The 12,016-nt window shown below is 53.9% G+C and overlaps 1 protein-coding gene across 1 annotated transcript in view; it reads right to left on the reverse strand.

The window, feature by feature from the left end:
- Positions 1 to 11,450, reverse strand: part of Micall2 (MICAL like 2) — a 29,512-nt gene extending 18,062 nt beyond the window's left edge. The window contains exon 1 of the mRNA XM_029533636.1: positions 11,221 to 11,450. Coding sequence (XP_029389496.1) covers positions 11,221 to 11,363 — 143 coding nt within the window. The 5' untranslated portion in view covers positions 11,364 to 11,450. The remainder of the gene's footprint in view (positions 1 to 11,220) is intronic.
- Between the last annotated feature and the right edge of the window lie 566 nt (positions 11,451 to 12,016).

Genomic DNA, 12,016 nt, shown 5'->3' on the forward strand with positions numbered 1-12,016 from the left:
CCAGGAGGGCTGGGGGAACCCCAGAGAACCCCTTCTTCTCCAACCACCACCACCCCAGCACGGAGACGACAGAGGCACACCTCTACCCCTGCCCTCGTCCATGGGTTCTGGGCCCCGAACTCAGGTCCTCATGCATGCATAGCAACTGCTTTACCAACTGAGCCCTCTCTTCAGTCCCTCCCTCCCCTCTTCCCTCCCTTCACCTCTTCCCCCCCCCCTTTCCCTGAGGTTCTGGGGACAGAGTTTAGGTCCTCACCCACACTAAAAATACCTCTTACCACCGAGCTCCATTCCAGCCCCAAATTTAAGTCTTGTTCGGGACAGTGCTTGGCCAGACAGGACAGCCATGTTCCCAGTACTCAGGCATGCCTCAAACAACAGAGGGGAGGTTCTGGGCGCCTATCGCCACCTGACTTGGGATGGCCTGGCTCCAAAGCCAGTCTGCCAGCACGAGTCAGGCCTTGCCCAGTTCTATGTCATGAGGACTCTCAGAAGCCCGGGCTGTAAGCCCATTTTATAGACCAACTAAAATGAGACTGGTTAATCCTGCCACATGGTGGGTGGAGGGTTATAGTGTGCCCCTCCCTCCTTACAAAAACCTTCCCTTCAGCTCTCAGCCCAGCCAGCTGCCAGCTGCCCAGCCCTTCAGGAAACTCTCTGCACTTCCGGCCAGGTCCACCTCCAATAACGCATCCCAGATGCCAAGACCACCCGCACAGTGATAGGTGAGCCGACGAATGACAAGGCAGCCACACCATGCACCTACGTGGCTCCATCCACCTGAGCCTGTCCCCAGATGCCGGGTGTCCCTAGACTGTCCAAGGACAGGCATCTGAGTGTCCAGCCTGCACCCAACAGTCCTCCAGCCATACTGGTCCCTCCCATCCCCCACCCACTTGGAAAGCACAAGCCCTTCCCCGGAGCCCGGGGTCACTGACCTAAATGGCTACCGCTGGGAGGCCGGACAACAAACTGTGTTTTGTTTCCAAACAGAGGAGGAAGAGGCAGCTGCCTGCCTCCTGCTTCCACCCCTGTCCACCCAGGCAGCCCGCACCTCTCTGCAGCTCCATTTTGTCCTCAGCCCGCACCTCTCTGCAGCTCCATTTTGTCCTCGAGCCCACAGTTCCAGGCACCTTGCAGGCCCCGACAGTGCAGCCACACTTGAAGAAGGGGCACATGACAAGACAGCACATGCATTTCCAGCTAACTCTCAGGACCAAGTGTAAACTGCTTCCCTGGGCCCAAGAGGTTTCCATGACTACAAGGAACCACCCTGGCCAGTCCCCCCAGTCACCACTGACACCAAGCCCAGCCTCAAACCAAGTTGTTCCCTGTCTCCACCTAACACACTTGCCAGGGTCCCCTGAGGACACCCAGGTTTCCAAGTGGAAACCTTTCCATGTGCACGCCTTTGCTTTCTCACGCCCTGAGCACATGTCTCCCTTGGCATGGGCTACAGACCACAGCATCTCAGTCCCTGACTGCTGAGGTCTAAGTGTCTTGACACGGTCATTCATCAGAACTACTTTCTCGTTATTATTACCATTACTATTATCACACATGACGTGGAGGGTGGCATGCCTGTCTCAGCCCTTGTGTAGACATCAGAGGACAGCTTTGTGGAACTGGTTCTCCCCTTCCACTTGCATATGGATTCTGAGGATCAAGCCCAGGTTACCAGGTCTGTGCAGAAAGCACCTTTACCTACTAACCCAGCTCTCTGGCCCTGGAGTTCCTGTGTGGCTCTATTTATTTGTGATTTAAAGACTTATTTATCCTGTTCGCTTGTTTTGTTCTCTCAAGACAGGGTTTCTCTGTGTAGTCTTGGCTGTCCTGGAACTCACTCTGTGAGGCTAGACCAGGCTGGCCTCAAGCTCTGAGATCCTCCTGCCTCTGTGCTGGGATTAAAGGGGTCTGGCCTTAATTTTTTTTTAATATTTATTTATTTATTTATTTACTACAAGTACACTGTAGCTGTCTTTATACACACCAGAAGAGGGCATCAGATCCTATTACAGATGGTTGTGAGCCACCATGCAGTTGCTGGAATTGAACTCAGGACCTCGAAGAGCAGTCAGTGATCTTAACTGCTGAGCCATCTCTCCAGCCCTCTGGGCTTATTTTATTTTCTGTGTATGGGTACTTCAGCTGCACATATGTCTTTGTACCACATGTGTGCTGTGTTCTCAGAGGTCAGAAGAAGGCATTGGATCCTCTAGAACAGGAAATATAGGCAGTTGTTAGCTGCCATGTGGGTGCTGGGCACTGAACCCCCAGTTGAGCAGTCAGTGATGTTTTAACCAGTGAGTCATCTCTAGTTCCTGTTTATTCATTTTGACATGGGATTTTCACATAGCCAGGAATGGCCTCAAACTCCCTGTGTGGACAAGGATACCCTGAACCCCTGATCCTGCTGCGTCTACCTCCCTGACTGAGTCTACAAGTTGGGGCTGACCACCCCTGCAGGAAGCCCTTCATGGCCAGCTTCCTGGCAAGCATCAAGGGTCCGGTATGGGTCCAGCATCCACCTCCAAACCGAGTACCTATACCAGGTACTTCAAAGCTCTTGTTTGAGACAGGGCTTAGCTAGCCCAGGCTAGGTTCCCTAGAAGACTGTGCTAGATAGATGACAGAGGCAAGAGTCATCTGGGAAGAGGAACTCGGTTAACAAAATGCCTCCATCAGATTGCCTGGAGGCAGGCCTATGGGACATTTCCTTGATTAACGACTATGTGGTAGGTCATAGCCCATTGTGGACTGTGTCCCCCCACCACACACAACACTGACGAAGACAGCTCCCCCAGATTGCTTGTGGTCACGGTGTTTTATCACAACAACGGAAACTCCAGTTAAGACAGTAGCCAAGGATGGCCTTGAACTTCTGATCTCCTACCCCAACCTCCTGAGTGCTGAGGCTACCAGCATGTGCCAGCGTGCTACATTCCGGGAGCCGCTCTTGCTAAAAAAGCACCGCTTCCTCACACAGGCCCACGCAGTGAATTCAAGCAGGAGGCCCGGCACCTCCGCCTTCGCTCTTCATCATTACCGTCTCCTTTACATTGGTCCAATCATCTGCTGACCTCCACACACGAAAGGTCTGTCTAAACTCTGAGGATCATCCTCTCCTCTCCATATAAGGCATCTGAAGACAGAAAGCCGATGCATCTACTGCTGACTCTTACAGTCCTGTTCTAGACCCCCAAGTTACCCGAGGTTCTACATCAGTGGTCCTCGACCTGTGGGGATCTCCTTTGGGGGTCAAGTACCAGATATCCTGTATATCAGATCTTCACATTATGAGTTATAACAGTAACAAAATGACAGGTAAAGAAGTAGCAACAAAAATAATTTTACATTTGGAGTGTCACCACAACATGAGGAACTGTATTAAAGGGTCGAGGCATTAGGAAGGTTGCGAATTGCTCCTCTACTGTTGTGGGGCGAGAGAGTCCTGGGACTGCAAAGAGCAGGACTGGAGCAAGAGTGGGGTCAAGGCATGTCCAAACCCCTGAAATCTCATCCTGAGATCGGCAGGAGTAGAATTGCTCACCCTTGCCCCGGGCCTGCGTGACCTGGTGCACGTAGCCATGTATCCCCCGACCCATGTCTTACCAGAGGCAGTCACGTATCCTCTTTAAGGTCCCATCCAGCAGCATCTTGAATTCCTCCTCATGCAAATGAGGCGTCCCCAGCACCCTGGCCCCGGCCAATGATGTACACTCACCCCAATAGCCCCTGCTCATCCCCCAAAGGTTTAAATAGCCCTTTGTTCCCCTCCATAAGCAGAACCAGTTCTCTGAAGCTGTTCGCAGGTATGTGCATCTATTACCTGCACACTCGCTGCCAATCAGGATCCTCCCTGCACCCACCCTTAATGGTTAAGCTTCCCTCCCTCCTGTCCAGAGCCTGGCTACCCTGAAGAGGAGAGGAGGACAAAGGACAGCATACAGTCGCTGCCCTAAACCTGCAGTTCTCTTGCATCGTGAGAACAGAGAGTGTCATAGGACAGACACATCCCTCATGAGGACAGCACCCATGATGATTATGGCTAAGCTGCACCCTGCAGTAGGAGTAACCGCGCGTGCACGCGCATGCACACACACACACACACACACACACACACACACACACACACACACGCTACAGACCTCTCACCCCTACCCTGCTTCTTTCCTCTATTTAAACCCCAAGCTCTCGTCAGTATATGGAAGGCAAACCGATCAAATCCTTTCTCTGCTGGTCACTGTCATTGACCTCTACCTCCTGAGACGGGCAGTGAAGCCTTGTGCACCATGGCTCAAACACTGATGTCACTCTCTGAAAAGTTACCCTGGGGGCTCTGAAGATGACTCAGCTGAAAAAACACAAGGACCTGAGTTCAAGCCACAGAAACCCTGTAAAAAAAGCCAGGCGTGGCGGTGTGAACTTGTTACTCCAGTGCCAGGCAGGCGGGGAACAGAAGGATTTCTAGGGCTTTCTGGTCAACCAGTTGAACTTACTGGATGAGCGCCAGGCCAGTGAGAGACTCTGTCACAAGGCCAGAGAGATGGCCTCAGTGGTTGAGAGCACTTGCTGCTCTCACAAAGGACCTATTCCGTTCCCAGCACCCACATGGTGGCTCACAACCATCCTCAACTCCAGCTCCAGAAGAGCCGATGAGCTCTTCTGACCTCCACAGACACCAGACATGCACATGGCAGACAGACATACATGCACCCAAAACACTCATACACATAAAATCAATCTTTTAAAAATTTAAAAATAAAAACAAAGTACACAGTGCCCAAGGAGCAATGCCCTGTACATGTGATGCTTACATACCCATATAACACACACGCACACACATGCACATGCACACCCATATAACACACACACACATGCACATACACGCATGTGCACACACACGTGCGCACACACACATGCACACACACATGCATGTGCACACAGGCACACACACACACATATAACACACACACACACACACACACACACACACATGCTCACAGTCCCCTAGTACCTCCCAGTATAACTGGACTTGGAGACAGGGTCATTCCAGATGTGATCAAGTGAACATGGGGTCATTGGGGTAGCCTGACAGCGTAGGTGCCTGTGTCCCTACACTGAGGGACTTAGACAGAGACCAAGGCAGGAGGGTTGGCCTTGGATAGAGGCACACACAGAGGCAGGAAGACGTGAGGACATGAGAGACCACATCAGGCTGTACAAACAGCAGAGACATAAATGCAGCGTCTCCCAGAGCCTCTGGGCTCATTTGCCCATCTTAAACCTCCAACTACACTAAGTTTTTCCAGTACTGGGGATTGAACCTAGGGCTTCCCACGTTGCTGGTCTCCTCCACAGAGTTACAGCCCCCAGCTGTCAGCCTCACATCCGCTGAGACTGGGTCTCCCTGAACACACAGCACAGCCTGGCTTGGAACTTGCTACACTACCCGAACCAACCTGAAACTCTCTTTGTGCTGGGACCACGGGCACGGCATGTCTGAGAGCACAAGCGAGCTCGTGCACACTCGTGGAGGCCAGACGTCAACCTTGGGTGTCATTTCTCAGAAGCTGTCTATCCCACTTTTGGAGACAGGGTCTCTCACTGGTGCCTGGAGCTTGCCAGTTAGAACAGGCTGGCTAACCAGCAAGTCCTGGGAGCCTCTTGTCTCTGCCTCCCCAGCAATGGATTACGAGTGGACACTGTTATCCCTGGCTTCTGTACATGGGTGCTGGGGACTGAACTGGGTCCCTGAGTTTACAAAGCAAGCATTTTAGTGACTATGCCCCTCCCCCAGCCCTTATTGTATTCCATTTCATCATAAACATAAGAAACAGAACCGTGGAGTATAGAGCCATCCACCAGTGTACGGATGGCCGCATAGCCCAAGGCATGAACAACCAGGCTGCCACCCATCAAATACAATGACTTCCAACCCTGTGAGCTTTGGCTGTGGAGGAAGTCAGCCTCCAGCCATCCCCCCCCCCCAAGGACCTTAGGGGACCCATTGGGAATTGTCCCCGCCCACCCCCTGCCCTTTCTAAATTCCCTAAATAGCTGATTGCACGTTCATTTATTTCCAGGAAGAAAATTCAACTATGCAGGGGTAGGCACCAGGCGGGGAGGGGAATTCCCAGCTCAGGGCTATCTCTAGGCAAATCCAGCACATCTGGAGTTAATCCCACTGGCAAGAAGGCAGAGAGAAGAGACAGCTTGGAGAGAGGCCTGCAGCTCCAAAGTGGAGAGGGGGGCTCAGGGTAAAGTGTGAGCAAGAGGAACAAGCCCAATGACGATGGGGAGACTGGTCTGGAGATCAGCCGGGAGACCCGGGGACCAGGCACAGGGAACAAGGCCTCTCTCTGGAAGGTCAGCTCCAGGCTGGGTTGTCTCCTGGAAGGGGGGGACAGCAGCCCCCTCCCACTGTCCTGGACAGTTTTAGCTGAAAGGCAGGGGCAGGGGTCTGGGCAGCCAGCCTCAGGCTGGAGAACAGAAGGCCTCTGTGCCCAAGCAGCTTCCTGCTGGCCAAAGCCCGTGTGGGAGGGAAGGTCAGCAGGCCTTGCCTGGTCCACTCTCAGCTCTGGCCAGGAAGGCTTCAGGATAGAGCAGACCCTGTGAGTGCCCTGACCAGGAGAGTCTATAGTCTCGACAGAGTCAGAGGCACCTACCCAAGGCATGCCTACAAAGGCGACTTCAGCCACCTGCTGCTTCTAGCAGTGCTGTAGGGCCACCCCACCAATGACCAAGAGCCAGAAGGGCCCACAGAACTCTGGCTTTCCAGCAGCCATGGTGGTGCATGCCTACAATCCCAAACACTCTTTGTCTAAGGCAGGAAGACTGTCCCAAGTTTGAGCGACTCTAGGCTATGCAGTGAGCCCTAGACCAGCCTGGACTATATGTATCAATACCCTGTCTCCAGGTAAACAACCCCAACCTGCGGATTCAGGGTGTGGTGCAGAGTACACGAAGCCCTGGGTTCCACCCATCCCCAGCACCACGTCAATTGTGCATAGTGGTGCACATAGTGGTGCACATAGTGGTGCGCATGAGTCATCCCACCACTTAGGAGATGGAGACAGGATGGTCAGGAGTTCAAGGTCTTTTTTGGCAACAGAGTAAGTTCAAGGCCAGCCTGGACTAGATAAAACCAGTTCAACAAAAGGAAAAGATGCCAGGCTCGGTAATACACACCTTAATCCCAGCATTGGGAGACAAAAGTAGAAGTTTAAGGCCAGCCTGATCTGCATAGTGAGTTCCTGGCCCTCAGGGATAGGAGAGAGAGAGAGAGAGAGATAGAGAGAGAGAGAGAGAGAGAGAGAGAGAGAGAGAGAGAGAGAGAGAGAGAGAGAGAGAGAGAGAGAGAGAGAGACAAAGAGAGAGACACAGAGAGACAGAAACAGACAGAGAGACAGACAGAGAGAGAGAGACAGAGACAGAGAGAGAGAGACAGAGACACAGAGAGACAGAGACAGAGAGAGAGAGACAGAGAGAGAGAGAGCGCCCAGGCACGGTGTGGTATACACCTTTAATCCCAGCACTTGGGAGGCACAGACAGGCAGGCAGATTTCTGAATTTGAGGCCAGCTGGTCTACAAGAGAGAGTTTCAGGACAGCCAGGGCTACACAGAGAAATCCTGTCTAAAACAACGATGACAACAACAACAACAACAAAGATGTTCTCTCTGTTGTTCTCTCTCTACACCAGGCAAAGGCTCTAACAACCCAAGTTCAAGCCCAGGGGCCCATAAGGCTTTCTTACCAGAGGTGGGGGCTTCCCTGAAGCGACCTCCTCCACCTCTTGGTTCAGAGCCACAGGATCCTATGCTCCTGACCCATGGCCCAAGTAGAGCCTCCATGGTCCCAAAGGACAGCCAGCCACACTGTGTCTCCCCACTTGGGGCAGGGCTGGGCAGGGCTGGGCTGGGCTGGGCTGGGTGGCTCCCCAGCTCTCACCTGGCAGCTGCAGGGTGGCTTCATTGCGGAAATGGTCCCTGTGGGCAGGCACCTACTTAAACTCTGTGGAAAACCCAGGCTCGGAGGCGGAGCAGGAGCGTGTGGCATGAGGCAGGGAGCTGGCTCAGGCGGCGTCACTGGTAAACCTATTTCCTCAGATCCGTGGGCCTAACGATGTGGGACGGGCAGAGACAGCACCCGTGAGCTCACGGCCTGCAGCCTGGCCCCACCTGTCTGGCTCCATGCCAGGCCTGCTCCCTCGCAGCTGTGCTCCACCGAGGGCCACAGGAAGCACACTCAGCAGGCAGGAGGAACCTCTGAGGTCAGACAAAGGGAAGGACTTCCTGGTGGCAAAGCTAAGGACAAGGAGACAGGATGTCCACCTTCCTGCTGCCAGAGGGTCTTCAGGGAAAGAAGTGGGCTAGAGTGCCCCCCAACCCTGCCAAGATCTGACCGAGGGGCTCCTCAGAGAGGACAGCCCCTCTCTACCTGTGGTCCATCACATTTTTCCACTCCTCTTGGTAGTTACACAACTTTGCAGTGAGACATTCCCCCAACCCCACACCCCACCCAGGTCAGAGCATGGCAGGACATAGGCTGGGAGCTTTTAAACACACACACACACACACACACACACACACACACACACATTTGGAGACACTGTGCACATGTGCAGGTAAAATCCCAGCTTTGGGGAGTCAATCTCTCTCCTCCCATTATGGGGGTGAGTCCTACAGATACAAAGGAGGTCATCAGATTTGGTGGCAAGCCCCTTTACCCACTGAGCCATCTCACCAGCCCATGCTGGGGGCTTTTAATGCTTGGATTCACATGGTCTAAGTCGATCCTCCTGTACTCAGGCACAATTTACACCGGTCCTTCTCACCCTTCCTAACATGATGGCCCTTTAATACACTTCCTCCTGTTGTGGTGACCCACAATCATAGAATTATTTTGTTGCTACTTCATAACTATAATTTTGCTACTGTTAATGAATCTTATCTGTGTTTTCCACTGGTCTCAGACAACCCTTGTGAAAGGGTTATTTGACACAGCCCCAGCCCCCACCAAGAAGATTGCAACCCACAGGGTGAGTGAGAACCACCACTTTACAATCTCATCAATAACTGTGATTCTTGCCAAAATCCCCCACGCCCTTCCCACCGCTGCCATTACACAATCCACACCCAGGGCTACCTGTCCTCAGATTCCCAAAGGCCAGGTATCCAGTGTGAAGGTGTAACAGGGACATACGTGCTACAGGACAGAGGGTCCTTATCCCTCCCAGCTTCTGAGAGCCCCAGGGTGTCCCTTGTCCCACCTCTGGACTTCCTACTTCTGTCACCTTCAAACTCCTTCCAAATGCACACAAGCTCCTACCAAACGTCTACATCACTGAGCCCTTATCTGTAGGGCTCCAGCGACACCGTAACCACCTCCAGGTTTCTATACCCCTTTCAACTAAGAGACGTGAGCTATCAGTCCAGCTGGGGAGACCGCAAGGAAGTCAGCAGTGTGAGATAACCCTCCCAGAGTGAACTGAGCAGGCACCTCTTCGTCCAGCCTCCTTCGTGTCACCGACTCTTGGTTCTCTGTTCCCTGTCACCACCTTGAACTTCTGTCTCTGAGACCAGAAGTTGCTCCCTGCACTTTGGGGACTGAGATGACCTTACGCCGTATACAGTAGGCACTCATTAGATAAATGAGCAAATCTTTAACACTTGCCTGTGCCAGCACATACATGCACACACAAGTACACACACAGTATAAATAAACATTCACCTCTTCGTGTACACCTCTCCTCCTCTGTGGGGACGATATGTCAGGCCATGAGCACACATATTCCCTGCTTTGGAGCAGAAGGAACCCCATGTCTGCAAAGGCCCTGTCCCTGTCCAATTCCCAGCTGAGGCTAGTCCAGCCAAAAATCTAACATCATCGTCTCCTCCACTTGAGAACCCGGCACATAGTTCTCCTCTGAGCTCCTTGCTCCGCATCATCACCCAACCTCCCCCTGCACCACCAGGAGAAACCTGACTACCCACGTTTCCATCCCAAGTCCATTTTCCAAGGTCCACATCCCTGGCCCAGCATCCACCAAAGCTCGGGTTCCGAGTTTCCATATGACTGATGCCCCACTGAGCTCACACTATCCACCTCCCTGAGAGTGACTGAGGCTCATGCCAGGGGTCCCTCCCAAGCAGCTGGGGGTGGGGGAGTGGATTTCATAACCGTCCGCGGGGCAGAAGGACTACTTCTTGCTCAAGATTCCTGCTTCCTGTGCAGAGCAAAGCTTGGCACAAGGGAGTCTGATAGGACCAGGCCTGGCTCTTCTTGACACACTGTAACACGAACAGTATTTGTTTGTTTGTTTTTCCTTTTCGGAGCCTCGGTTTCCCCATCTGCGCAGGAAGAAGCCTGGCTGAGGTGGGCTCCACGGGCGCTGCCTGGAGCCTCACTCAGCCCTAAGACTGGGGAACACTACCAGACCAGCCAACACTGGCATTAGCAAACAGGTACAGGAGAATGCTTTCCTCTGAAGAGCATGGGCTGTAGGTGATCTTGTCCCATTCCAGGACTCTGGTCACCAGACTAACCATAGGTCCCTGTAACAGAGAGTCTGCCTAAGTGTTTGCTAAGTGAATAACTGATAGAACAGTTTCAGTTGTGGGCCAAGGTCCTTCAACAAGACAGAGCTAGCGTGCTTCCCAACTTCCTATGCCAAGATTCTTCTTCTATAGAAGGCTTTAGACCCCATCCCTGTCCTCTCCTTCCAAGGGTGGTGGCCCAGACTCCATTGTCCCCTGTCATTCTAAGGTGCCGAAAGGCTTGTGCTTCCCTCTTTGATTGCTTTCCCAAAGATGCCTAGACAAATTAGAGGAGGGGCAGTAATCCCACTAGAAGCCTCAAATGGCCCTGATCTTGGGGTCAGACCTCAGACCCCCAGGAGCTGCTCCTTTGCCCTTTCTCAGGGAGCTCGGGGAAGGCGGACGCTGCCCTGAGTCACCACTGACTAAGCCGGCTGGACAGCCCATGTCCTGGCCACTGGCCCAGCTGCACTTGGTGGCCTGCACAGAGGCTCCTTGACTGCCACAGCCTTGGAGACCACCAAATAGGCTGTACCTCCAGGTCCCTGCTCTACCCCGGGTGGCCCATCTGAGAGGGGCGTGTCTGAAACCTCTGACCCGGATCCCAAGGCAGGCGTGGCCTCAGTTTCCCGTTTGCAGCGGCACATCAGAGCCCGACAGAGGGGTCAAAGAGCACTCACATAAGGTCAGGCCGGTGTCGGTGCAAGATAGCGCAGAAGGCCAGGCCATCGCGGAACGAGGTGGTCATGTTGGTGATGCTCACGTCCCGGTAGCCCTCGCACTGCTGCCGGCACCATTCTTGCAGGGCCTTGATGGCGGCCATATGGGCGGCAGGACGGGCTGGCGGCTCGAGGCGCTGGCTACAGACCCCGCTTGGGCCCGAGACGCGCAGGAGGCCCGGACCCGCCGACCACCAGCCGGGCTGGAAGAAGAGAGCGCCGGGAGACCGGCGCCCCACACTCTGGACGCCTGCGAGGCCGCCGGCCCCGCCCCCCGGAGGCTCCGCCTCCTCGGACCCGCCCCCACAAGATCACGCCCCCTGAAGGCCCGGCTCACCAGCTCCAAGCTCCACACAGGCTCCTTGTTCCGGCCGCACCGCCCCAGTTTAGTCAGGCCACACCCACGCCCCACAAAGGACACGCCCACACAAGACCACGCCCCCTCTTTCCTGGGACTTGGAGAATAGGGGCCCGGTACTCTGGGCGTCGGCTCCCGCCTTGGCCTTCAGCCATAACTCCCAGCAGAGGCGTCGGGGTTTTCTTTTTTTGTTTTCCTTGAGACCGGGACCAATGTAGCTCACATCGGCCTCTAGCTTATTATATAAGCAAAGATGACCTTGTGCTTCTGATTTCCCCAGCCTCCACCCCCTTTACTGCTCGGATTGCAGGCTTGTGCTCCACACCACGCTTGGTTTATGCAGTGCTGGGTACGCATCCTGGGGCTTCAGGCAAGCATATCACTAGCTGAGCTACACTC

This window comes from Mus pahari, chromosome 23 (assembly GCF_900095145.1).
Source record: "Mus pahari chromosome 23, PAHARI_EIJ_v1.1, whole genome shotgun sequence".
In the NCBI taxonomy this organism is placed as follows: domain Eukaryota; kingdom Metazoa; phylum Chordata; class Mammalia; order Rodentia; family Muridae; genus Mus; species Mus pahari.